General features: G+C 43.9%; 2 protein-coding genes across 2 annotated transcripts; one reads left to right on the top strand and one right to left on the bottom strand.

Moving 5' to 3' along the window:
• Positions 1-39: 39 nt before the first annotated feature.
• Positions 40-15,256, bottom strand: ubald1a (UBA-like domain containing 1a). Its single transcript, XM_052070563.1, has 3 exons — positions 15,003-15,256; positions 14,462-14,524; positions 40-1,700 (listed from the first exon to the last, which is right to left on the bottom strand). Exons 1-3 carry the CDS (start codon positions 15,108-15,110, stop codon positions 1,392-1,394), a joined length of 480 nt encoding a protein of 159 aa, XP_051926523.1. The 5' UTR covers positions 15,111-15,256; the 3' UTR covers positions 40-1,391.
• Positions 15,257-19,566: 4,310 nt separating this feature from the next.
• Positions 19,567-24,002, top strand: foxj1b (forkhead box J1b). Its single transcript, XM_052070509.1, has 2 exons — positions 19,567-20,246; positions 21,061-24,002. The coding sequence occupies exons 1-2, from the start codon at positions 19,641-19,643 to the stop codon at positions 21,910-21,912; spliced, it is 1,458 nt and encodes a 485-aa protein (XP_051926469.1). The 5' UTR covers positions 19,567-19,640; the 3' UTR covers positions 21,913-24,002.
• Positions 24,003-27,192: the final 3,190 nt, after the last annotated feature.

The following is a 27,192-nucleotide window of genomic DNA, read 5'->3' on the forward strand; positions in this document are numbered from 1 at the left end:
AAGAATAGTTGTCTTCTTTCGAAAAACTTTTTTTGGGGGGGGATCCTTTAATTGTTCCATAAAATTGTCTTTGAATATCACAACTATCTTTTTTTTCATGACCATGCCTCAATCTCTGGGACCTTTTGATTTTTTTCGTGTGGCCCAAATATGTCGTCATATCAACCAACTGGATGTTTTTTCTCGAAATGAGATGATCCAACTTAAATTAGTGGTCATTGTTAGCTTTGGAAAGCCCACGTCATTTTGCTATTAAAGATGTTACTGATAAGTGATACAAAATGTTTACAAAGAGTCACAAAAAAAATGGAGTCGTCACATTCCCCCCTCCCCCCTACCAGTTTAGCTACTTTCGCAGAACCGCCTCCCAGATAATAAAACTATCATCGTTACAAACAATATTATATTTAACCACTCGTGATGTTTGTTTTTTTTTTTTTTTTATCTGTGTACAACTCAATCTTTAAAAGTATACAGTTGTAGACTTCGGTTGAAAAAAAAAATTGCCGTTGGGTTTGCGGATAAACGAGCATGAACCAAAAAAGTGGCTTCTGCATTTAAGGGCGGGGTCCAAAAAAAAAAAAAAAAAGCCCCGAAATTGTTACGAACATGTCCCGTGTCATCAGGGCAAACAGTTGGTTTAAGAAGAAGAATCCCTGATTGGCTAAAAGAAGTCAGGTGACCACCAGGTGAGGTAAGAGGCCCCGCCTTGACAATGGCGATGACAATATGGAGGTGTTTCCTTGAACGCATGTGTATTTGTGTGTGTGTGTGTTTACATACATTTATATAGATTTCTGCGTACGTGTCCCCGACCAGAGCTGAACTCTGGAACGAAAACGCGACGCGCACACGCATCTACCCGTGCGTGTCGCTTCAGTCACTTTTAAACACTGCATCGCAAGTTTCCTCTCGTCATGCAGCACAGACAGTTGCAGAAACACAAGACTAAGGGAACGGGGAGTTGGGGGTGGGGGGGGGGGGCATAACGCAAATAAAAAGTGTTGAGAAAGAAGGTTCTGAAAAAAAAATTACAAAATTTGCTGCCTTGAATGTCCTTGAACAAGAATCCTTGGACGCGACGATTGATTTTCATTTTTTTCCAGGTTCCGATATTTCTCTTGTCATTTTAAGTAAGAAAAACTAAAAGATTTCACATACTCTCTTATTACTATACGTGTGCGTATCTTGTTTTTTTTTCTGCTTTCGTATTTGCATTGGTTTTCTCCTTCTTGAAATTGTTCACCCAAAGTTTTTCTTGGTTTGCATCTTTCCACGTGCGTCCGTCCGTCTTGCCACATTTTATTTGTTGTTGTTTTGGAAGGGGTGGGGTGGGAAAAAAAAGAGAAAATCCTTTCCGCGCGGTAGCGGGCAGGTGGGGGCGTGGCGATTCATCTCTCCGCCTCCATTGCTACGCTCGCCTTTTGCTCGGCGCTCGCGTGGGGGTTGACGCCCGTTGGCCAGGCGGGGCAGGGCTGTGTGGGAGGCTGCCCTTGAGTCCAGAGTCCCTGCGAGGGCGGCGGCGCGTTGGGCACATTGGGTGATACTCCCCAGCCGCCGACTTGCGGGGGCGAGGTGGCCGCCGACGCCGCCATGGGGCTGCCGCTGTTGAAGCTCTCGGACGCCTTGAGCCGGGAGAACATGGTCAGGGCGTCCGGGAAGTTTGGGGGTGTCGCTGGTGTGTTGGCTGGTGTGCACATCTGAGGGCGAGGAAGGAAAACCGAGGATTAGTGCGCTTCCAAAACTGAATGTAGACATTTTTGACCATGATGAGCCGGTGTTGGGTTAGCTCACAGATCTTAACGTCGGCCCTTTAACTCATTCAGTACCAGCCAATTCTAGACCAATTCTGAAAAGACGTTTAAAAACGTCTTTGGGAGTGAATGAGTTGGAAAAAAATGACAAAATACAGTGGTACCTCTACTTACGAATGTTTCTTTATACGACATTTTAAAGTTACGAAACGCCTCAACAGGAAAATACTGCCTCATGTTACGAAATAAATTTCAAGATATAAAAGGCAAAAATACAGTATGGGGTGCAACTCGCAGCTCAGAGTTTCCTGAATGCAACATACTTCTAGCTGCTCTGCCATTGGCTACTACCGAGCATCATTCTGGCATCCCATTGGCTAAGAGGGATCTCTACCAAGTGTGTCGATGTGTGTTGATAGATAGTTTGGTGTCGATGCAGCATCCTCGTCTTTCACCCCTTTGGGCCTTGAGGCCTTAAGAGTGTTTTACGTACTGTAAATGTAAATCACCCAGAAAAAGTGTTCACCAGTCGGGCGATCGCTCACTATGCTGATGTTTGTTTGCCTTGGACATTTTCGAAGGATTGTTAAAAACAACAAAAGCAAACGTCCTTGGATCAGTTCTTTTTTACAAGACGCCAGGCAAAAACCTCTTCTGAGAGAGAACATGAACTAAAGAGGGCAAAAAATGACGAGGACACAGTTTGCAATAATCTAATTGGAACATGTATTTGTTACATATTTTGATGCATTTTTATGCTTTAGAAAACATTTGCCTGAATTTTGGGGGGGGCTTAGAACGGATTAGGGCATTTACAAAAAAAAACGCGTCTCTACTTACAACATTTTCTAGTTAAGAAATTTCTTCCGTAACCAATCAATTTCCCAAATGGATGTACCACTGTACTGACATTTCAAATCCAAATGAAAAAAAAAAATAAATGTTCCAAATTAATTCAGTATGTACTTTCTGGCCGGGTTGTCTTTTCTGTCCTCACTCCGAGCAGACACCAAAATAACCTTTTTGTTTCGTGCCAGCGGCCTTGCTTTTGTGCTGCCAGGCAACCCACCCAAAGCGCGCACACTAAACACACGCAAGTCATGCCTGTACCAAAAACAGCAACCAAGCGCCTCGAAAGCTTTTCAGCCACTCCCTCAACAAATACACACGCGCGCACGACTCCATGGCCGGCTTCCTCCCAAGTTGTTTGTGACGGAGGAAACAACAACTTGCTGTATTCCAGCGGGAGGCAAAGGTGGAGTCACATTTACGAGGTGCGCAACCAAAAGTCTTAGACAAAGCTAGCGAGTCAATCAGGCTGCAAAAAAGGGAAGTTACATTGAAGCCCCTTTTATTAAACACTTTAGACCAGCGGTCCCCAACCTTTTTTGCCCCACGGTCCGGTTTAATGTCAGACAATATTTTCAGGGAACATCCTTACAACAAAATAATATGATATGACCTGCATGAAAAGTGTGGTATTTTCGAAACATAATAATAAACACGAATAATAACACGGGGACCGTCCCATCTGTCCGTAACGCTCGCTGGTCGCTACGGTAATGTTTAAACGTGCCTTCAAAATAAGAGTGGGCTTAGTGTGTGGGGAATCTCCCGTTGAGATAAATCCGTATTTTAAGTCGGACTCCTGATGCTGTCTATTAACTCATTCACTCCCAAAGACGTTTTTCTTTTCAGACTTGTTCTAAAATTGCCTGGTACTGAATGACTTAAATGTAGCCTTCTTTTTCTTGAAAGTCGTAGGCTCCTCTTCTGTCTCCTGGCTGGGCCTTTTCCCCCCCTTCCCAAAGGCGTTTTTTTTTTCCTCGTTTTGCTAGCTCCCGGGTTTCATTTTCGCGTTGACCTATCACCTATGACCGACCTGCGTCAAGAGTGACATACTGTAGACAGATGTAACAGAAAATCCGGTAATCTTTTCAAAATAAAACCACTTTTGGATTCTGAAATGAATAAAATAGAAGTACTGGTACCAAATGGCCCACGGACCAGTACCAGCCCACAGCCCGGGGGTTGGGAACCACGGCTTTAGACCAAAGTATATAAAGGCCACAACGTTGCTGGACTCGTCCGACTACCAACAATTAGGTGTTAGAAAACAGGATTATCATTCGATGCCGCAGGCCTCGGCTTGACAAAAAAAAAAGCAGAATAACATTCAACCTTAGGAGGGATGGGTAGGTATAAAGTGAACCAGCGTGCCCCCTAAAAGTGCTTCTTGACTATTGTAGGTTCTCCGTGTGGCATGCTGTTATGTAAATCGAGTATGTCCGCGGTGCACTCCTGACAGGAAGTGCTGGCTCATGTCTTTGAGGCCGTTTTCCTGCGATGAAGCGACACCCTCGAAAGTGCTCGTGACCTTGACTCCTTTTTTTTTCTGATTGCGCAACGGTGCCGGCACCGGCTAATATCTAGATTTGTTTATCTTCACAGTGTGTCAATGGGATTCGTGTGGGCGACTGAGAATGAGGCCTTCTTTATCCTTGAATAGAAAATGAATGAAGGAGGGAGGGGGGTGGGGGGTACAACCTGACACTTGTCCTCTCAGGTTATCTGCCGAGACCTCTGACTCATCCATAAACAGATGCGGTCGCCTCGTTCAAAGCGGGACCACACAGTTGCAGTTTACACATTTAGCTTCTGGTTTTGAGACTCCAAAAAAAAAAAAAAAAAAAACGCTGAAAGGAATGACGATGAACTTTGAGGGCAGGGGAAATAAAATGAATCATTTTCTTTTCAATCTGGACTGAAGTGGCACTGAAAACAAATGTTGGGACACTTACTTGGCCGCTAGACTTCACTAAAATAGAGGAAAATACGCTCGTCGGTTAGTTACAAAAGCATCGCAGCACGTGCATGGTGTCGTATTTCACAAACGCCATTTTTACCGGAATACCGTGTTTGGACTAGAGAGGGGGCTTTTTTTCTTCATTGGAACATTCCAAATAGTCGGAGTGATCCTAATTACTTTGAAATTTTAAAAAAAAACTGACTATAGAAGCATTACTCACGGGACTGAGGTTGTGGATACTTTTTTTCCCCTTCCCATGTGCAGTTTAAAAACAATGCTCCATTTGTAGCATAAAGGTCACTTCAGTACCAGAATGTATACTGTCAACAGATCAAGGATGCCCGTTTACAAAGAGAAGTTGTTTACTCGCAGCTGTAGCAAGGAAATGGTCACCATAACTGAATTATCAATAGTCAGGACGTTATTTTTGAATTATGTGTGCCGTTGGGAGCAATCCAACGCTTGTTTTCACGACGGCCGATTGTGCTTTGTGTGTCTTTGAAGCAATAAAGATCATGGGGAGTTCAGTACACGGCAGCAACCAATCAAGGGGAGCAATTAATTCAGCCAACACCAGTGCAGCAGCCGTAAATATCGGCAGAAAAATGAATGGAGTTACCGTATTTTCTGCACTATAAAGCACTTTGGTGTTTCAGCCGCATCTTCAATGAAGTACCTATTTTAAAACTATTTTTCGAGCTAGGGTGCACAGCATTAAAAGGCGCATAGAATAGAATCGACATGGTGGCTGCAGTTGCGTTATGCATCCACTAGATGGAGCTACGCTAAAGAAATACAATACAATACAATACAATACAGCTTTTATTTACATCGAGCTTTCACTGCCGCAACAGAGCCCTTTACAGAACATTTAAAAAATACCGCGTCCAGGAAATCAGGATATTGATCCATGTAAAAGTTGCATCGAATTATTAGGCGCGCTGTCTGCTTTTGAGAAAATGGAATGGTTTTAGGTGCTTTCAGGGAGTTGTATTTTTGATTTATTTTTATTTCAAATGAGTTTGCTTGTGCATTTGCGGGTGAGAGCGCTGACCTTAGAAACTGAGCTCAAGTGACAGAAACAAAGCGGTTAATACTTAACTTGATGTTTACTACTGGCTGGCAATGAATATAAACGACCAGTTAGTCAAAAACTGATTATGATAGTTGACATATTTTTTTCCCCCAGTGATTGAAGCCATTGCTTCAAATGTTAATTCCAACTTGTAGTGAAAACGCTACTAAGTATGAGCTAAGCGGTGTCAAGGAGGAATTGAAGTTCAGAATGGTCTAGCCGTCTGCTTTTACACATGGAAAAGACCAGGGGGATAACAGAGAAAGACTTGGGAGACTGTGTTCAAAACACAGCCAACAGAGAAGCGTTACCATGGGGACGACTGTTGTGAGGAAAGAGCACAGATCTTCTGTTGACAGGACGAGGCTCTGTGGTCACAGCGGCCCCGGCGGCTCATTTTGCGAGTCAGTTTTCCGGCATGGGGAACGCGTGGCTGATGGTCAGCAGCCGCCCCAAACACGCCGGCCTGCGGTGAGCCTCGACACACCGAAACACTCCACCGTTTGTGGGTGAACGTGTGCAAACAGATCAGATGGCCGTTATTTACAGCCTCACCAAACACATTCCTGGCAAATGCCAGGAGTGTGCGAGACTGAAAGGGAGAAGTGGGGGGAAGGGGGGGGGGGGGGCAAAGGGGGGTTCTCTCATTTTACATGTTACGTTATGTTATCCTCTGTGATGCTACAGACATGGGAGTTTAAATAGATGCCGTCATATAGAAAGAGTACTGTGGAAATACTGTAGCAAGGCCTCCAAACTTCAGTAAAGACGTTGAAGCCTGGGCGCAAATGGGTCTTCCAAATGGATAATGACCAAAACATAATGCCAAACTGGTTGCAACATGGCTTAAGAATAACAAAGTCAATGTTCTGGACCACCGTAAAGCCCTTATCTCAATCCTATTAAAAAGTCAAAGGCAGACCTGAAAAGGCATGCGCGAGCAAAGTGGCCTACAAACTTGCCTCGTTTACTTGCAGGTCTGTCAGGAGGAATGGGCCACCTTGAAAGAATATCCAAAACGTTTGCCCTAAGTCCAAAACTTTTCACCCAAGTCCCGTAGTCTAAAGGAAATCTGTAGTCTAAAGGGGTTTGGCGCAAGTCTGCGACAAGTTCTACACAGATTGATTCAACAGAAGCAGACTAGCACTTTCATGACACTTTGTTTTTCCTTTCTCTCTTAACTCATTCAGTACCAGCCAATTCTGGACCAAGTCTGAAAAGACGTTTAAAAACGTCTTTGGGAGTGAATGAGTTAAATAAGAGTCCTGGATGTCCAAAAAAAATTCATGTTTGTTCCCAAAATTAGACCACCGGGTGATGCTGAAGTAACCGTCCCCTCCACTTGTCAACCATGACCTTTCACCCCTTCCACCTCAACTTCAAGCAGCTGAAATCCCTCTCACGGGCAAATATATCCGTTGATCATTAGCAAGTCCAACTCGTGTTTTTGTATGCTTCTGTCAAATGTACAGTGAAACAACATGAGGAAGACGGAAAGGCATTAGGAGGCCGCAACAGGAAGAAGATAGCAGAACTGGAACTAAATGGAGCATTTGTTGCTCTCTGCATCACGCCTTACAATGGCAAGTTAACTTCCATTGCTTGATCATACGTAAAAAATTAAAATGCTTTGGCTTGGTAAAAGACGGGCTACGGAAACTGGGCCAAAGGTCATCATGAGCGAGAGCAGCTGCAAAGAAAACACACGGTATAGACTGCCAAGAGAAGCACTATTTGTCACTGAACAGGTCTAGGGGCAATAGACGCCGCCCCCCCACCCTCCCACACCCCCAATCATTTTTGCTCTACTCCGCAAACTTAAATGTACACAGGGCAGAACAAATAGCAGGATGAGAAAACAGCTTAGGGGTTATGAACGTGATCCAGGGAAGCAGGAAAAGGATGAACTAAAACTTGTGGAGGTGAAGTGACCAGGAATAGTAAGATTAGCTAGCCTATGTTGAAATCTCATGCGACGAGCCGGCTTTCAAGCAACTGCCTCAAATGAGGAAACGTTGTAAACACTTTCAGGGTTTGAAACGATTCGCCTAGCCCCGTATTTTCAGCACAAAATCCTCCCACTAAGAAGTGCGAGTTGAAAAGCCTTTGTGCGAGTGGTTAGAGTTCTGGGAAGCTATTCTCCGGGAAACTTGCTGGGCAATATGCTGGAACGAGCAGAGCACTGCCCTCGCTAGCGCCTTCAGATGTGGCCAACTGCCTGGCATGGATACCTCTGCACATCTATGGAATTGTCATTCAGGATTCTAATGTGACCTCATTCTGCGCTATTGTCTGCAATAACCTTGATGGTGGTAGACGTACACAGCGGGCCTTAGGAAGCTCCGACCAAATACCTGCCACTGGCGTACTATTAGGCCACTTAGCTATGCACATTGGCGAAAACAGCTTCCTTTATTCGCTCCCTGTCGGAAAACACAACTCTCTTATTATATGTGACGTCTCGGCGAGTGACGACAGATGGACAGTGTTTCAGACTCACAGGAAAGAGCAGACAGTCGACGCGGTTCCATCATGATTTATGAATGGCGTATCACATCCGCGGGCGTCTGCAAGGGCGCAGGATCGAGTGCGGGTCTCGAATCCCCCAAGATGAAAAAGTTCAAATGAGAAAGGTTGTGGTTGACACACACCCAAATGCCGAGACCAAATTTTTTGGGGCAGCTACACAAACCAGGCATCCTAAGAGAGGCTTGCTCTGTCGCTGTCAAGAAACTGCACATTGACCTTAATAAAATGTGCTGCATTCACCTTCCGTGTGATGGCGGTGATAACCAGCAATTACGACACAATAAAGTTCCAGAAACGGTTTGTTCCCGGCATTTGTCACACAGTGTGGAGGTACTCATCCCCATCTAACTGGATGCAACCAAGGATTACTTCACATGTAGCACATTTGTATTATCTCAGCATCGTAGGGTGTTCTCATTGTGTTTAGTGAAGATGATGGTTCGCTTTTTTTTTCTTTGACCCATGATAAGAAAATGCGTTGCCAGTCCTGACTTGATTAACAAGAAACCACATGAGGCCCTCGTCACATTTTCTTAAAAAGCCATAACTGCGGCAGGATTAAAGTGGGCTTTGTCACTGTCAGTTTCTCGGCTGAGTCACATGATTGGGAGGTTGTTGGGGGGGGGGGGGGGGTCACATGTTCCCGGACAGCTGTGGAAGTCATCCAGCTGGGACACTTCCTCATTTCTAGTCACATCTAGATTCGCTAAGTTCATTGAGAACATGCTATCATGGAAACACTGATGATGCTGTGACATATTTTGGGAAGAACTGCTGCTTCCAAGTGCTGTTCAAAGCGGGGCTCCGTGGTCGCTGGGCTTCCACAGGAGCCGCTCTCAGCCCCTGCTTTGCTCGCTCTCGTCCTTAGTCCTGCCTTAGCTTGGACAAAGGAAATAGGATGAGCAATGAGCTACCAACCAATTTATTATTATTATTATATTTTTTATGATTTCTCTTTGCTGATACCAAAACATGAAACTAGTACCGTATTTTCCGCACGATAAGGCACTCCGGAGTATAAGGCGCACCTTCATTGAATCGCCTATTTTAAAACTATTTCATATATAGGGCGCACCGCATTATAAGGCTCATGGAATAGAAGCTACCGTAGAGGCCGAGGTTGTATTATGCACGCCACTCTAAAGGAAATACAATACAGCTTTATTTATATAGTGCGTTCACAATCACAACAGCTGTAACAAAGCGCTTTACAGAACATTTAAAATGCTACATTGAAGAAATCAGAATATTGATCCATATGTAAGGCGCATTGGATTATAAGGCGCACTGTCGGCCTTTGAGAAAATGCGCGAAAATATGGTACTGCATTCTCCACGACTGTCTTCGCATGGCTCTCCAAAATTCTCTGGCCCCGTTCTCCTCGCGCTGACTCTCTTGTTCGACGAGTGCAGGGGTGGGCAACCCGCGGCTCGTGAGCCGCATGCGGCAGCGGCTCTTTGGCTGGTTTAATGCGGCTCCCGGGCTTTCACACGACAATTGTCGAAAAGGCCTCGGCGATGGCGCTGCCATTAAAACAACAGCGCTTAATACGTAGAACGTACTACGTCAGCCTAGCACCAATCCCGTGACTTGATTGACATAGAGGGCATCCAATCAGATGACTGAACCACCACTCATGCGCAGACAACGGCGCTCAGTGCTAAGTGCTAAGCTAGTCAGTGAATTACCTGTTTTTAAGGCATGGGTGCTCAATACGTCGATCGCAATCGACCGGCTCTTAGTCTCTGACTGGTTGGCCACCCCTGGACTAGTGTATATATCTGCCATTACGACTAGTTATTCAGTTATATTTATGTACACCCGGATGGCCAAACGCTGAAACATGTTTTCTTCCCTTTACAAGCCATCGCCAGATGCCACTCACAATAATGCAAAGAAACTACAGAGATAAAATCCACCTTTTTCCTTGGCTTTGAACGCGTTTATTTTTGGGCTCCCATGTCACACTGCTGGGCCATACTTTCTGAGAAGGCATCTGAGGCCATTGTATCACATTATTTCGGTTCACAATCATGAAAGCCCTGCGGGGGAAAGCATAACGACAACGCGGCCCATAATAAGACTGACTTTGACACCCCCCGATGTGGTGTATATCCTCACCCAGGGCTGAATATAAAATGTATTGATGGGTGGATTTGTAAATAAACAAGACATGACGAAGCAAAAGTGCTGTTAGATTTTGTTGGCACAGTATCAATACCGAAAGTGAAACACTGGCTATATCAGTAAGAAAAAAAAACAACATTCTTGACAGCAAGTCTTTGCAGATGATGGTAGCTCTTGAACATGGCGTGCCCAAGCGCACACAGTCATAGTCAGGGAGAAAAAAAAATAAAGGCGATGATGGCAAGAGATTGAGCAAGTTAAATCATTTCATTCCTGGTTCTACTTGTTCAGATGTGTGTGTGTGTGCGTGTGCGTGTGTGTGTGTGTGTGCAAAGTGCGCTGGTGAAGCGGAATGTGAAGGCTATTCTATCTTTTGGTAGAATCCACATCACAAAAAAATGCATATATGACTGTATTTGAAAGGGCACATCCATTCAATTAAAAACTATAGCAGGATAGATTTTCCTTTCACTAATTCAGAACCAGGAAAATCAATATCTGACCTTCAAAGGTCCCCCCCCCTCCACTGGCTTGTCATAACAGGGAAAGGGAAAGAAAACTTAATTTGTCATAGTGAACGTGTGTCTCATACCTACTTTTGTTCTACTGGTCAAACAGCCTTAGCATTAGCATCAAGCTAAAAGCATAGGGATAGGCAGAGGAACTGATTCATCAAACATTCCTCTGACAATACGCGCGACAAATATGCTATGACCGGCTCTAATTTTCTGTTTTCACCGCCCGTTTTGAACTCTAGATTCGAGTCACCGATTCGTGCTTGCCTCCCTGGTTACATTTTTGCGACCAATCAGAGATTGGTGTCTTTTTTTTTTTTAATAAGGTATTTTGGGATCTTGCGTGCATGAAAAAGTGCTTTCGTTACTGCTATTGACAAGTTTTTGATGATTTTGTATTTTAAATTGTGATTTTATTCCTTTTACGAATATCGTGACCAATAATTGATCATTTTAGTCACAAAATAAAAAATACAAATACTTTTTACTATCAGTTCTTCATGCATGTATTTTTTAAACATTGCTATTTTTTTGTGCAGGAACACGACTGAACGAACCGTAATTGGAATTGAGGCTTGCGCGAAAGAGGTGTTTCGGCTGGTCCGCCAAAATTATGAGACCATTAAGCAGGTGAAGCAAAATTGCCGTAGCAACAACTGAGACACGATTGTCGTTATCACTCATCAGTTAACTGACTACATTTGAATCTTTTCTTTCAAGGTGACATTGCAACCTCTTTCCACTTCACCCTGTAGCCTGATCGGGTGACAAGCTGTCCACTGTAGTAGCCGCTGCCCATCAAAGGGTTAAATGCTCGTCAAACTAGCATTAGACTGTAGCGAGGGACAATTTAGACAGAGCACTGAAGCGGACTGAATTTAATCTTTATAGCGATGAAAATTGCGGCCGGAATAATCGCATGAAAGCTGGCCGCGCCACCCTACCGTACTATAAAATGTTCAACCTCAAAAGGCGTGAATGTAAAGCACAAGTGGGAAGAAAGGCGTGCATGTTGGCATAAGTCAAAAAGAGAACAAGAATTTGCGGTTACGCAAGAACGCGCCTCTAAACACAACGCCACACGCATTCGGGAGGTGTTTCCGACGTCTGCAGCGATGAGCTGCACTAGAGAATGACAAAGCGGGGAATAAAAAGCTCTTTATGGATTAAATTGAGGATTATGACACTCCTATTGAGACTAGGACGAGGGGCAGGACTTTTTTTTTTGTGATAAAAACATTATGAAGTGGCTGTAAAAATCTCAATTAAGGCAAAAGGTGCTGCCGTTACTCCAAAGTAAAACAAACCAGCAATTAGACAACCAAAGACCGAATGATTGAAATTGAACTTTAAATATAAAATACTTGTCAAATGGAATTTCGATGCTTCAAATCCTTATTGGCAACAGAATCCTCGACCCGCTTCGTGAGCCGTCCAGGAAACACGTCAACTTGTTTCGTGACGAAGACCAAAACTTCTCATAATCGCTCTTGAAGCTCTGGAACAGTAGACATGCTACTTTAACCAACCCCCCCCTCAAAAAAACCCCGTTGTGCTTCTTCCAAGCACAACGTTTTTTTAAATACAATGGACGATACACTCATCAGTAAATGAAAAAAAAATAGATAACAAACAGCACTCCGTTAATTGCATCATTGCTGTCACAAAATTACAATATATCAGATTGATGTCATCTTGATTCACCTTCCGCAATAGATATCGAAATTAGGCATGAACTGCAAAACAAAAATTAACACAAAGGACTTGCTGAAATTTGATGTACGAGCAAACTTCCAATTACGGCACCGCTTGAGTAGACAACCAGTCACATTCGTATTCACAACTAAAAACGACCGTTTAGACTTCTCTATTCCGGTAGTGGGCTCGTCGGTGCGTCAGTCATAATTCCATCATAATTTCATCCGTAAATCTGCAAAGCTGTTTCGATGTTGTCTTTGACATTTCACTTCTTAATGTAATCCCACTTGAATCTTAAATTGGACATTTGAGGTGGTAGAAGTCATTCAGCCTCGCGGCAATGACGTGATGTCACCTTTAATAGACGTCCCCATTTAAAGAGATCGAGGAGCGTTGCCTAATATCCCCGAAATATTTCTCCCTCCTACCGCCTTGCTACTCGATATGAAATTGCTACTTGAGATGAGATGATGAAATGAGCGGGAGCATGTTGACTTGCATAAACACTGCGCCACGTCACATCCGCTTTGTCTGGCCACGTCACGGATGCCTTGCGTTCACGGTAGAACACGCGTTTTGTTTTTTTGTAATCTGAACGAGGACAAAAAAAGATCGGATTTAACAAAATCCAAATTGGTCATCACACCCTCTACCGTGAGTGTAGACGAACACCCCATTTTTGGGGAATTTGGGAAAGAACCGCTGTACCAGGACAAAAGCCAATTAGAGCTGCAAGCCTGCAACCAGCGCTTAGTTAATCAATTAATCTGTTAATTCCCTTTTTAAAGTCTAATCTTTTTATAAAAAATAATTTTTAAAAAAAAGAGGGCATTGTTTTTAATGACTTGATTATAACTCAGTTCCGGATTATGCCTTGGTCCATAAAACACATTTTGATTCTCTCCTCTTTCATCTATAATTGCTTCAAACAACAAAGTGCAGGCAGGAAAAGTGGTTTAGATTGCATAACTGTCTTGTGTCGTCTTTGTGTTGTGTTGTATTATTTTATTTTATGTTAACTGTTCTATAAAGCGCTTAGTTACAGCTGCAGCTGTTGTGAAAGCGCTATATAAATAAATGTGTATTGTATAAAATAGCAGACAAAAATGTAAATCAGTTTTCCAAAGGTAAAAAGCGGATGTGCCAACCGCTCATCCACCACTGTTACGCACATGCACAATGAAAACACTCACAAGGAGCATGGAAATGACACATTGTACTTAACACGGAGTTAGGCGCCAAAAAGAGTTGGAGTTCGAGCTCACTTGGCCATGACCTTTAAAGGCGCACTTCAACACCGTAATACAATTGTATGCGCTTCACTTTTGCCTTAATTACACTTCAACATTGCCTTTAGGTATATAAAGCCAATTTTCTTCGGTCATGATTTGAATGGGACTCATAAGACAGGGAAGTGTGAGTGTTTCTGTAGCTCAGACGACTTCCACTTTCCCCCACAATGGTGTATCCCCACCCGCCCCCCAAGGTTGCCGATGTGTCATGTGAGGGGGAGTAGCAACAAGCATATGAGATGAATACAAGCACAGTGGGACGATTGAGATAGGCACTGCCCCTCTTCCAGGAAACTGTGTGTGTGTGTTTTCCGCTCCGGACTAAAACAAATTTCCTAATTTAAAAAATAAAATATATAGATATATATTTTTTAAGTGATTTAACAGTTGCTTCTTTTTTCCTCCCTGGAGGCCTTGTGTGTCGTGGCTGCGCCCGTGCGTGTGTCTGTGTGTCTGTGTGTGTGCTTACAGTATTTCTGAAAGCGCACAACATGGCCGACATGTGCTTTGTTATTGTTAGTAACACACCAACTCTCCCAGCCTGTGAGGGTCGTGATCGCCCTTCATGCAACGCGGGACACCATTCAATACTTAGGTAGATTGTTTGAACTACAAAGAAAAAAAGAAATAAGTTTCAAAGAGATATTTCACCCCAAACTCACCATTTGATGATGATGATGGCCATATGGGATATTTGTTTCTTGGAAAAAGGCACTGAGGGCAGTCTAAAAAAAGAAAAAGAAAACAAAAATTTGATTGCATTTTCTTTCTTTTGTTGTGAACGGAGAGCGAAGTAACAGCCACGGGCAAACCTGGCTTGTTTCGCAATAGGACAGGCATGCGGCAACACAAATGCATGTCCGGGTTTGCTATTCGTTGGTAGACAACAGCGTGACTGTTTATTACAGAATTGTGCACACATGAACAGCGCTGTAGTGGGAAGGATTATACAGTTTAATCTCGAGTGAAGTCTAATTGGATATACTCAGGGAGTGGGTTTCGCAATCGTGTTACATTTTTAATCGATGTCTCCAATGACTATAGAGCGTTCGATTGTTACAGTGATTTTTTTTAAAAAGCGCGTTTGGTGAAATGCAGCGGGAGGGGGGGGGGGGGTTGGCGAGCCACACGGGGCTTGCTAGCCGCACGTAGCAAACATAAACAGTCGCCGCGTGCCGACATCATTTTCTTTCCCCCCCTTACCTCGAACTGCCAATGTGCCGCCTGCAGGAGCTGCTTCGCCTGGTCTGCCGCACATCCCGCCGTCAGGACGAACTGGTTAATCATGACTTGATGTTTAAGTTCATCCATTTTCGACGAAGCCCGTGTCCTAAGTCAAAAGCAGACTTCCGACCGTGTTCCTTCGTTTCTTCACTCGAGTTGTATTCCGTCTTCTTCCCGTTCAGTCGTCCACCATTACAGCCGGCTTGCCAAACACAAATATTTACTGTAGGAGCGGTGTGGGCAGAGCCTTTGCGTGATTGACAGCACATTTTAGCCAATCAAGTACGTGCAATGCGCATGGGAAATGTAGGCGAAAACAGGAGGGTCTCGTATCACGCGTGTCTTTCACTCGTCTGTGGTCGCCGTGTTTGGATTACTCATGATATATGAAAATAAAACTTGAACGAAAAATCCGTATTTCAAACAGTAACTTAAAAACGCAGTAAAATCCACGCAGTAACTGCAAATGACTTTATCGGCGTTGTCGGTCACTGTTTGTTTTGGACTACAACCCCCACGAGGACCCGCTTTGTTTGTAAAGCACCAGGAAGGTTGACTTTTGTGAATGACGGCCACTCTCGTCCAATTCCACCACTCGCAGCGCCGCTCTCTTGCCAAATATGGTAAACAAATCCACCAACGCCAATTACATCGCTCCGAGTTAATTTAGGGACAACCGATCGCCATGCGTACAGAAAGCGGCTTTTATGTGTTACACTGTTCCCCCAGAATCTGCATGTTTGAGTTCTGTATATGTTTTCTGCACTCCCAATTGCTTTATATTGACGATAAATACAACGTCAGCAGGTACAAATGTGCATTTATGTTGAACTAATCTGGCACAAAACATCTGGGTGGTGTTCAAAGCAGGTCAGTTAAATTATGTTAACGTAGCATAAGTAATTGGAAAGAAATTGCATTCAAAGTTGTTTTTGAGCAAAGGAAAATCGGTGACGCGTGACTTGTGCAATACGACATTAACAACGTCAAGCACACCAACAACAGGATGCGGTAACTGAGCGGCATTAGGATTACGTAATTCCCGCAATATTACTTCCTTTGTTAAACTGCAGATGTTCAAAATGTGTGTACTAAGGGATTGTAGTCAGAGAAATGTCAGATTCTGATTAAAAGATTGAATTTTCGTACTAACTGCGAGATACAAAGCAACCCCACATCGTAATGATTGCACCTTTTTGACATTTTAAACGCTCTTTTATCAATGGAAGGTTTGTAGGAAGCAATACAATAAAAAAACAGGAGTTGGCAATGACGACCCCTGGCGGTCAAGTGAATATTACAATCTCTTTCATAACCTTGAGCATAAAAAGGTACAGTAAATACAAATTAGGAACATGGTTGGTTTGCGATAGAGTAACGTTCAGACGACAGCCTCGTCCTTATACATAAATCGCAACGGCCACGATACAAACAAATCAACTACCCTGTATTTACGCGGGGGCGGGGGTTGGTCATCCTTTAGTTACAATGTACACCCTGAATTCCCAAAGGCACTGTAACGTCAATACGTTTTATTGGTGTGCAAATATTCCCAATAAAAATAGTTGCAAAGCTTGAAAATTATTCATTCATTCATTCATCTTCCTAACCGCTTGATCCTCACTAGGGTCGCGGGGGGTGCTGGAGCCTATCCCAGCTGTCTCCGGGCAGTAGGCGGGGGACACCCTGAATCGGTTGCCAGCCAATCGCAGGGCACACAGAGACGAACAACCATTCGCACTCACACTCACAGCTAGGGACAATTTAGAGTGTTCAATCAGCCTGCCATGCATATTTTTGGAATGTGGGAGGAAACCGGAGCACCCGGAGAAAACCCACGCAGGCCCGGGGAGAACATGCAAACTCCACACAGGGAGGCCGGAGCTGGAATCGAACCCGGTACCTCTGCACTGTGAAGCCGACGTGCTAACCACTGGACTACCGGGCCGCCCTGCTTGAAAATTAATGACACTTTAAAATCTCCTTCATAACGGTATGCATATACGTGCCCGCCATTGCTTTCAGCCTGTGTGCTAACTGTTAAACTGTTGTATTAGTCTTCAGCACGGCGGTTAAGTCCCCAGTCAGAAGTATGTCTTGAGTTTCAAAATTCGAATTTCGGCTTGCTGTGCAAAGTTTGCATGTGTTCTTTCGTGCTTGCATTGGTTTCCTCTTGGTGGGCTTCGCCATTGCTTCCTCCCATTCCCCAAACATCCATGTTGGTTCAAGGAAGACTCTAAATTGTTCATAGTGAATGTGAGTGTGGGTGGTTGTTTGTCTGCGCTGAATCATGAATATGCTCACTTCCCTTTCCCCAAGTCAGTTGAGCTAGTCTTCAATTCACTACTAATGAGGACATGTATTAAAGAAATTTGAATGGATGTATAAGGCATGTTCAAGCCTGTGCTCATTGAATATTTTAATTGATCACTATGTTATTGTATCAAGTAATTCACTGATCCTTTTTTAAACACTGAATAAAGTTCACTGATATTTGCCATGCCGGTGTGAAGAGCCCTCATCAAGCACCTTTTTCCTTACATATAGATGCGTTGTGGCCAGTACTGTATGCATGTGTGCTCACTGCTCAGTTCCTGGTACGGGTAGACTAGAGGACAGTGAGAAGCTGGGCAACAATAGGAGCAGCTGTTCAAACATTTGCATGTCTCACCAAGCAAGGCCTTTGTTCACCGGGGACTTGAATAAACCCGGAAACACTGCTAAAATCAGGCTTCCTTGACGGGAGGCAACAGCTGGCTTGACATCCACTTCCATTCATGCACATTCTTTGAGTGTCATTGCATTGACTTGTCTACAAGTGAAAGAAAAAGTTTGTCCGGCAAATACCCCCTCAAATCCTTATGTGTTTATATTCTGGTTTGAAGAAGAGAAAACATCTTATTTTGAAGATAACTCACTCAAATACAGTACTGTGGGGGGGGGGGGGGCACGTGTTGGGTATTTGGGGTTGTGATGCAGCATATATCCGCTAGGTGGAAGTGTTTCCTTGCAAATCAGAAAGACGCGCCAGGTCACAGAATAGAGTAGAATAGAAATTGTTTAAACCCGGTTTTCAGCTTTGCATATTCCAAAAGAAATAGATAGTAACATAGAAAACGTATGTTAATAAACGTATAGGTATAAAAAGGCGATATATAGATAGGCTTTTATGCTTAAATGTTAACACTGAAGCTATAGGTTGTACATTTATCAAGATGTACACACGTGCAATAGTTAACCCACCATTGTTCCAACGTGCAACCAACTTTATTTTTTCCTTTAATTTAAACAGCATTGTAAAGTCTCGAAAGAGTTCTGTATATCACATTAGCTCATTACCGTCTCTCATAATCGCTGGTGAATGCTGTATCAGGTTTCTGTTGAGGGGCTCCTCGGTTTACGCGTTTCCCGACACAGGCGGTTACGACGTTACGAACGGAGCGAAGTGAACGACTGCTGTTGTTTGCCATCTGCGTCGGAACATGAAGTCATTTGCGGACTATTTTTCATTTGCTTAAACTTGAGCCTATACGTTTTGAATACAGACATTAATTGTAATTATGGCTTCGCAACTTTGTTGGCAAATATATGTTTTCCTTTGGTGGGGAGAGGGAGGGTGCGCTTTGCTACCTTACCAAATTGTTCCGTTTTTCAAAGTAAAATTAAAAGGTTCGTACATTTTAGCGTCTGTTTTTTTTTAATTAGAAACTAGCTATTCTACTTTTGCCACCTCAACGAACACCACCACCAGTGTAACAAAAGAACATCATTAAGTGATTCACTTCTCGTCATTCGCAGGTGGGTACCTGCCCAACTTAAACGCTCAAAATGCAGTTTGTAATCACCAGTCAGGGGTTCTTTGTATTCCTACGCGTGTTAAAGTATCTTATAGCGGGACGTGTGGCGCGCAAGAGGCACACAGGTCAAATTTCAGTTGGTTTAAAGGTGGGAGGTGAAATGGAAATAGACTTATTTGAAAAGAGGCAGAGGGAAGGAGAGAAAGGGGCAAGGCCAAGCAACCAATCAGAATTCCCTCCACTCACTTAAAGGGACGGTGGGCAGTCTTTCCCTCGGTTCTACGCGCATCTTGTTGTACTTCCTCCTCGGCATCTCGCGTCTTGGCTCGACAGCAGTTAAACAGTATTGACTCAAAAGCTCAACCAGAGTCGACATGGAAGTGATCTAAGTGGCTCCCCCCCCCCACCCCCTTTTTTTCTTTTCATTCTGGTTCTACATGCGCTGCGGGAGAGACCCAACCAAGACCTCCTCCTGCCCGATGCACTTGTTGCGCACCGACCTGATGCGCCACTTGTGTCCTTGAAGAAGCAGGACGCGCTGCAACAGGTGCACGCACTGCATCATCTTCTGCAAAAAAAAACAACTCAAAGGTAACATTACGGACTACAGTAATTGGATGATTTTACAGGAATTGGATGATCTTTAATTCGTTTTAACGAGATTTTATTTAGGTTTCAATGCTGTTGTTTGTCAATATTAATGTTTGCATCGTGCTTCTGTCCTGTGATTATATTAATGTGTTCATTTTGCATGTGGTTACTTTCAGGATAAGACGCAAGTTTAGATGTCAATCTGTTGATTATTCGGCACAAAACCAGGATGCCGGTTCTGACGAGCCCAGACGACGCAAACAAGTTTAAGGAGAAATGGTTGCCGGTGTACCCGGATGATCAGGTCATCGCATCCGACTCGCCCCCTCTTGATGATAGCCTCACCAGCCTCCACTGGCTCCAGAATTTTTCCATCGTGAGCGCCGACCCGGAGCGCCCCAGCGGGGCCGCGGCGCAGGGCTGCTGCTCCTCCTCCTCCTCCTTCCCCTCCTCCCATCAGCATCTTTTTCTCAAACGCTTTCCCAGAGGGGGCACCGACTCCCCCTCCAGTCCACCCGCCGGGGACACGGCCGCCACCGGAATGCCTCTTTACCTCGGCAGCCCGGTCACTTCCGGGAGTGACTCCACTTTGGCTCCACGCTTCTCCACTTTCGCGCATCTCGGCAGCGCGTACCAGTCGATCCCGATCCAAGCCACTCCACCGGCGGAGGTCGACTACAAGACGAACCCAAAAGTCAAACCGCCGTATTCCTACGCCTCGCTTATCTGCATGGCCATGGAGGCCAGCAAACAACCCAAAGTGACTTTATCCACCATCTACAACTGGATCACGGAGAATTTCTGCTACTACAGACACGCGGAACCCAGCTGGCAGGTAACCAAGGACAGATAGCCTACCTTCTATATTATTGATCAGTCAGATAAGCGAGTGTGTGAGCGATGGAAGAGGAATTGACTCTCGTGCCACGATCAGGCATCGTACGAATAATGTTTGTCTTTATTATGACTTGCTTCTCCATTCCAAAATATGCATGTGAGCTTAATTGAAAGCTTTTATTGACTAGTAACCTGTCGAAATTGGATTATGCCTCTTGCCCAAAGTCAGTTGCCCCAGTTTACCGACGACCCGAAGGAGGCTGAGTGCAATAGAAAATGCAATGAATGTTCTTAACTCATTCAGGACCAGCCAATTCTGGACTAGGTCTGAAAAGACGTTTAAAAACGTCTTTGGGAGTGAAGGAGTTAACTCTAGGGTCCATGCCAGTGCTCAATTGAATACAACAACCGTGATGTCTTATCCGAGATTTGTGGTGCTAGTTGGAATCACGTGACCAATATCTGTCTGTGGATGGCACCATAGCGGCCAATAGTGGCCAATTCTGGAACTGCCGATTTAAACAGCTACTCTCGATGAGGCGTTATAAGTGGACTGGACACTATTTTATTTCTGTTGATTCCTGAGTTGCTCCAGGTTTGTTAATTCGAGGTTGTAAAAAAATCAAAAATCAAATACTTGAAACTTGAAATTTCGAAATATAGCTACGATGAACCGTTAATGTTTATAATAGCGTCGATATGATCCCAAGACAGATGATTTCAGTCCTATGGGCGAAATTATCCCAGAATGGTTTGCGTTCCACCTCACTACTCTTCCACCGCAACTCAAATGTTCCTTCTCTTTCTCGCAGAACTCGATCCGCCACAACCTGTCCCTGAACAAGTGTTTCAAGAAGGTCCCCAGACAGAAAGACGAACCTGGTAAAGGAGGCTTCTGGCAGATCGATCCTCAGTATGCTGATATGTTTGTCAACGGCATCTTCAAACGTAGAAGGATGTCTGCAAACAGCTACAATAGCGCGAGTGCTCACAGACAAAACAAATTGGTTCCAAGCAGCCACAGCACCCAGAACAGCTGCCCTTATCAAAATGGCAAGGATATAGGCAGTAAGAGGAAGAACAACAGCAAGGCAATAAGTGAGACCGAGTCCCCTCTTTTGGCAACGGAGGCCCCACAAGCAGACCTCCTGAGGGGGGATTTTGACCTAACGTCCATTTTTGATGACGTCCTGAGCGGGAACTGTAGCACCTTTGAGGATTTGGACCTGAACACAGCGCTGAATTCGCTAGGCTGCGAAATGGAGGTTACCATGCAAGGGAGGCAGCAGTCGAGCGGGCTGGGGCACTGGTGCGGCGCGGGGGACCTCGTGGAACCGACCCAGCACCTGAACCACTCCCAGTCATCCTACGCCTACCTGGACATGAGTGTCGCCTCGGCCGTCGACATGGCGGAGGTGCACGCACCGCCGCAGCATCCGCAGCAGCTGGACGGACAAGATCAGCTCCTGCAGAGTCAAAATCTGCTTCAGAATTTCGATGAGGCCTCCTCGCTGTTCCAGGAGCAGCCGGAGGAGGTGGTGTCCTGGGAGGAGATCAAGGAGGAGGTGCAGGCCATTCCACTGACTCTGGATCAGAGCTTTGGCCTGTATGAGGGCTTCTTTATGGAGATGCAACCATGGGAACGGGTCGAGGCCTATCTGTGATCATTGACTTCCAGTTCCATTTCTATGCGACGGAAGCCCGATTTCCAGTCCAAGGATCAAGCTTTTATTGTCTTTGTATTCAAACACAATAACATCACACATGTTGACTTTTACTCAGCTTCCCCCCAAAGTAGGGAAAGACTAATAATCGTTTAGCAGCAATCTTGTGGTCTATCCCACAGTAGAACATGAAGCAGCTTTGATTTGAATGTTGCTAACTGATGAACCAGGGTGAAAGTTTGAATGCAGTAAAGTTTTTCAAGAAGCTGTACGGAAGGATATGAAGTGCGGTGTGTTTCATTGAACTGAAATGGACTGCAGCCATTTTTTTTTAACTACATCTGAAGACTGACTGGCAGGACCCAACCATCCAATACTCGAAAAGCACTCTGTACGACTGAGCACTGTCATAGAAGTGAGAAAACACCAGGATTCTATTTTTTTGCTACATTAGCATTCAACTGGCTTTCCTTTTATAAACTAACAATGCAGCGTAAAACATGTGAAATGCCGATGCTGTGCGATGATGAAAGATGCAGATAACTTTAAAATGTATAGTCGAAATTAGCAGTCAAGTCACCTCTGGTGTTTCTATATAATATATTCACTGCAGTATATAACAAAACAGGAACGTTCTACACTGAAAAGGGGTGCAGATGTCAAATGGATTACCTTGTTTGTCAGTCAAACATTATGCACTTTGATCGGCAGCAGCTCCAGATGTCAATATTCGTGATGTTACGATTGATTTTTTTTCCCTATTATTCAGTCAATGTTAGATGTACTGATCACAATGCAACTCTGAGGGCCTGATTTACTAAGATTCCCAAAAGAAACGGGCGTTGAATTGTCTGTTCGCTCTCACAGCTGACGTGCACTGTTGCGGGTGTGTTCTGCATGATTTGCTAAGATTGGGTTCTTGTACTAAGATTTGAATTGGTATCGTTAGCGGAAGGAGCATGACTGAGTTACAGAAAATCAATTTTGCTCTTATAATGTGGAGGAAGCCCACAATTGCGCAAAAGCAAGTTCTTTGAAATTGCATGTGTATGTATTTAGCCAAACATTAGCATTGCATCTAAAACTTGGGCCGGCACATGTAAAACCACGCTTGGAAAGCTCAGCATCAATTGTCACAGTGCACTGAAATGACCCACGCGCACAAAAATGCTGGGATCAAATGAGTTTTGGCATGACTCCTTCTTGTGACTAAGCCCAAGTCCCAACTCTTTAATCACCCAGAAGTTGCAAAATCGCATTGCTGAATTGTCGATAGGTCACGATAATTTTTGTTGGCATTTCAAAGATGTTTATGCGAGTGAAAATATTCTCCCCCGCCACCTCTCATTTTGCTTCATGCACCTTTCAGACACGCTATTTAAAGATAATCAGCCAGCGCAATTCATCTCGGGATTGAAAAAAAAATCACTAATGCGCCGATGAATCAATTTGCATTTACTCATCCAAGAAAATGCTAAATGCATTCTGTGGCCATTTACCACATTTGGCAGATGCAGTCCTGGTTGTGCCTGGTTAGTAGATCAGTTCCCATATCTGTTTGTGCGTGCAATCAATTTTTCGCCTGTTTTTGCATGCACAAAGTAGTAAATCTTTGCCGAATCGTCCTTGCAATAATGTATCTGGCAAAAAAAAAAAAGTTGTTTCCTTTGGCTGTATATAAATGTTCTCTGAATTACAGTTGCATAGACTTTGCATTTGTTGATTATATTGCGCCAAATTCTTTTGATAAAAAAAATATGCAGGTCTTTCTCTGTTGATTAATAATTCTTGTCACTGGGTGATAATTTTTCGTTACTTTTTAAAATCTTTTTCGAAATAATTTGGGGTTGTCTTCTGAATTCTTAATCACATCATTTTAAACGTAGGAGAATATTAATGCTTTTGAATTGCGATCAACAGAGTAGTAATAGAACCAACTCAAAAAAGCCAGTTTGAATTGATGTATGGTATGGATAGATTATTTTCTTCTTAAATATTCTGTTATTTCCTTTGTACTTTTTTTAAAAAAAGCTGTTTGAACATGCAACCATGCTTCGATGTATGGTGTCAATTAAAGAATGATAATTCAACAGTGCCCTCGCCATCCATTTTCTATTACAGCATCATCTTCATTTGGGTCAGAGCCTTTCCCAGATGATTTTTGGCATTGTCATTCGTTCATGTGACCCCAAAAATGCAATGATGTGAACGATATGCACCTGTAAAATGACACGCGTGCACAAAACCCAATGTTATGTGACGCCATGTTTACGGAATACACTAAGCTCTGGTGTGTGTGTGTGTGTGGGGGGGGGGATCATCTCATTTCTCTATTTGCAAATTGCTATAGGTCCTCACTCCTCTGTTCACATGCTTCACGCCTTTCACCAGAAATGTTGAAGAGACTGAGTGGAGCAAGGCGTGGTGTGGTAAAAATATTTTAGTGAAATAAGATGACGCACCCTCAGTCTCATTTCATGCAGACGTCTAGTAAAGATAGCGTCACATCTTTGATGCGCGGAACAAAGGATCCACCTGCATGACCTAATGATGTCACAAAAAATAATACACTTGATTTTGTTTCAAGTGTGATTGATTGAAAGTCACATTTCAAATGTAACTCATTCACTCCCAAATACATTTTTAAACGTCTTTTCAGACTTGGTCCAGAATTGGCTGGTACTGAATGAGTTAAAACTGTTAGTCCTTACAATGTTGCAGATGCAAGGACAATCGTGAGTAGTCTTTTGTGTGACTTGTCTCGAAAGGCACGGCTTTACTCGTGGCTGCACGGTGAGCTTGAGTCCTTTTAAATAATGCATTATTAATATCAAATTAGATTCAAACTTTATGAAGTGTGCTTCGCTATTCAGGAGACCAACTAAGCGCTTCACATTATGGTCAGTAATGATGGTAATTATCCATTTCCATTTTGTTGAGGATGACGAAGAAAGTTGAAATGGCTTTATTATTTTCTTGCCCGTCATTTTGTCTTGTGTCGATCAGGGCGACCTGTAATGGATCATTCCTGTCGGAAAAGCTCTTCCAAAGCGACCACCTCTTCCCAAGCTACATTAGATGAAAATGCGCTTTTCCACCTCAAATCTCTTTTTAATTGAAATTGTTGGCTGGCTCACAGCTCCCGGTGGCGGCAGGTCATGTGTGGAGATCTCCGGGAATGGGTGGAATAACTCGGATTCCTTGAAACTGCAACCTTGAAACAACAGTCAGATTCAAGTTCTCAGCGTGAGCGTGTGCAATGACCAGCTGATGGAGAAACCGATACTCTTGACAGCTCATTCCATGCGAGAACAACATCATGATCGAGACGAGAGGCTAAAAAAGGTCAAACGTTCACCCCCCTGCCCCCACCCTGATTTTCACCGCCTGCGTCACGTGCGGTGCCGTTTCATTACACACCCGCGATATTTGTGGAGCGCCGCAGGTTTCATTGTCTGCACCCCTGCTGATGTGTGTGCTGCCCACTGAGTGTGTGTGTGTGTGTGTGTGTGTACTCGGTGGCTGCGGGAGCCCCGTGGTGGCCCAGATAACACTATCTCTGTGGAGCCAGAGCCCTGTGGTTCTATTCACAAGGCCATTGGATGAGAGGCCGGGACTGCCCAGCACGCGGACTTTGCGAAAAAAAAAAAAGACAGAAACAAGCCGGGCCATCACTGCTTGCTTTTAATGGCTTATAACCTCCTCCCTGGTGCCCATGAGGGAGGCTGCGGACCAATCCGCGTGTGTGTGTGTGCGTGTGTGTATGTGTGTGTATTAGACACAGGTGGGAAAACGCAAAAAGAGAGCAGAAGATGGAATATGTGATCGTTTATTGCCATCATGGCACCCTCTGGGCCGAGCCTGATTAGTCTCCCATCAACAGGGTCAGCCAGCTCTGCAAAAGAAGCGCGCCTCTCAATGTGACATGTTGACAGAGACTTCAATTCCCTATTTATTGGGGATAGCCAAAGAGCTATTCAAGGGGAGGAGCAGATAAGACGCATGATGGGGGTCCCACTCTAATTAGACCCCCTTCTCGTGGGGACAAAAACAAGAAGTGCTGGTGAGAAAATGTCCAAAGTCTGTTTTATAGCCTTGGCGTGTCCTCTGAGCGCTCGTGATTACGAGCAGACATGTTAGATGGCAGATAAATGACATTTCCTAAATGGCGCGTAAACCCATAAAATCCCATGTCTTTTTCATTCGTCACAAAACGAACATTGCGGGTAACCTTAACCTCTTTGAACCAGTGGTAAATTGTCATCCAGCTCTGGTTTCCAAGCTCTCATCACATATTGATAAAGGAAAAGACTGGAATGACATTCAACAGTCGGGGCCCATCCATTCATCCCCCTCCCTGTTCTGGGAGAGGATGGGGCATTTCGCCAGGAAACACAATTTCAAAGTCTGTTTCAAAGCTTTTGTTTATGCATGTCATGCTAATGAGTGTGAGCAAGTATTGGACAAACGGATTCCATAATGTTACATTGGTTGCTCAAAATTAAGTAAAAAGATGAGGCGAATCTAACCAGTCATTTGAATTCATGCTTTTTTGATCATTGCGAATGCATTTACAAGCTCCACTGGGTAAATAATAATCATCATAATAATAATACTAATAAACTGTAATCTACAGATACAGTATACTCATTATACAACTTCCCTCAAGTTGCCTTGAGGAAATTCATGGAAATTTGATCAGCAGCAATGTCATGTTTCTGTTTTGGTATGGAGTATGATTATAAATCAAGCCCGCAATTGTCATGTCTGCCTGTTTTGTTTTGTCTTGTTTTCAGCCCCGGCTGGAGTGAAGGGCGGTTCCCTCCAGCAGGTGCACCTGTTTCGCGTTTACCAATCAAGCCGACTGCCAAACTGCTCAGTTTCTTTCTGCCATGTTTGGATTGTTGTTCTTTACCTCTCGGGACTCTCCATAGTCGCTCTCGTCATTTGAAAAATTCTAGTTTGTAAGTAATTTAAATTTTTTTTCTTAATGCTCTAGATCAGGGGTGCCCATTAGGTAGATCCTGATCTACCGGTAGATCTAAGACAGGTCACAAGTAGTTCCGAGGAGTGTCGAGGAGAAAAAAAACAACCAACCATTTGTGTGTCTTTCTACATGTTCATAATGTATATTTTTGTGTTAATGTACACTGCACCCTAATCATCTTATCAGTCTCATTTTCACCCAAAAAATATTTAAAAATAAAATAAAGCAGGTAAATCTTGAATTTACGGTGGCGCGTGATTACGTCACCGGAAGTTGTTAATTCTCAGCAGTTG

The sequence above is a fragment of the Hippocampus zosterae genome, chromosome 7 (genome assembly GCF_025434085.1).
Source record: "Hippocampus zosterae strain Florida chromosome 7, ASM2543408v3, whole genome shotgun sequence".
Taxonomy (NCBI): domain Eukaryota; kingdom Metazoa; phylum Chordata; class Actinopteri; order Syngnathiformes; family Syngnathidae; genus Hippocampus; species Hippocampus zosterae.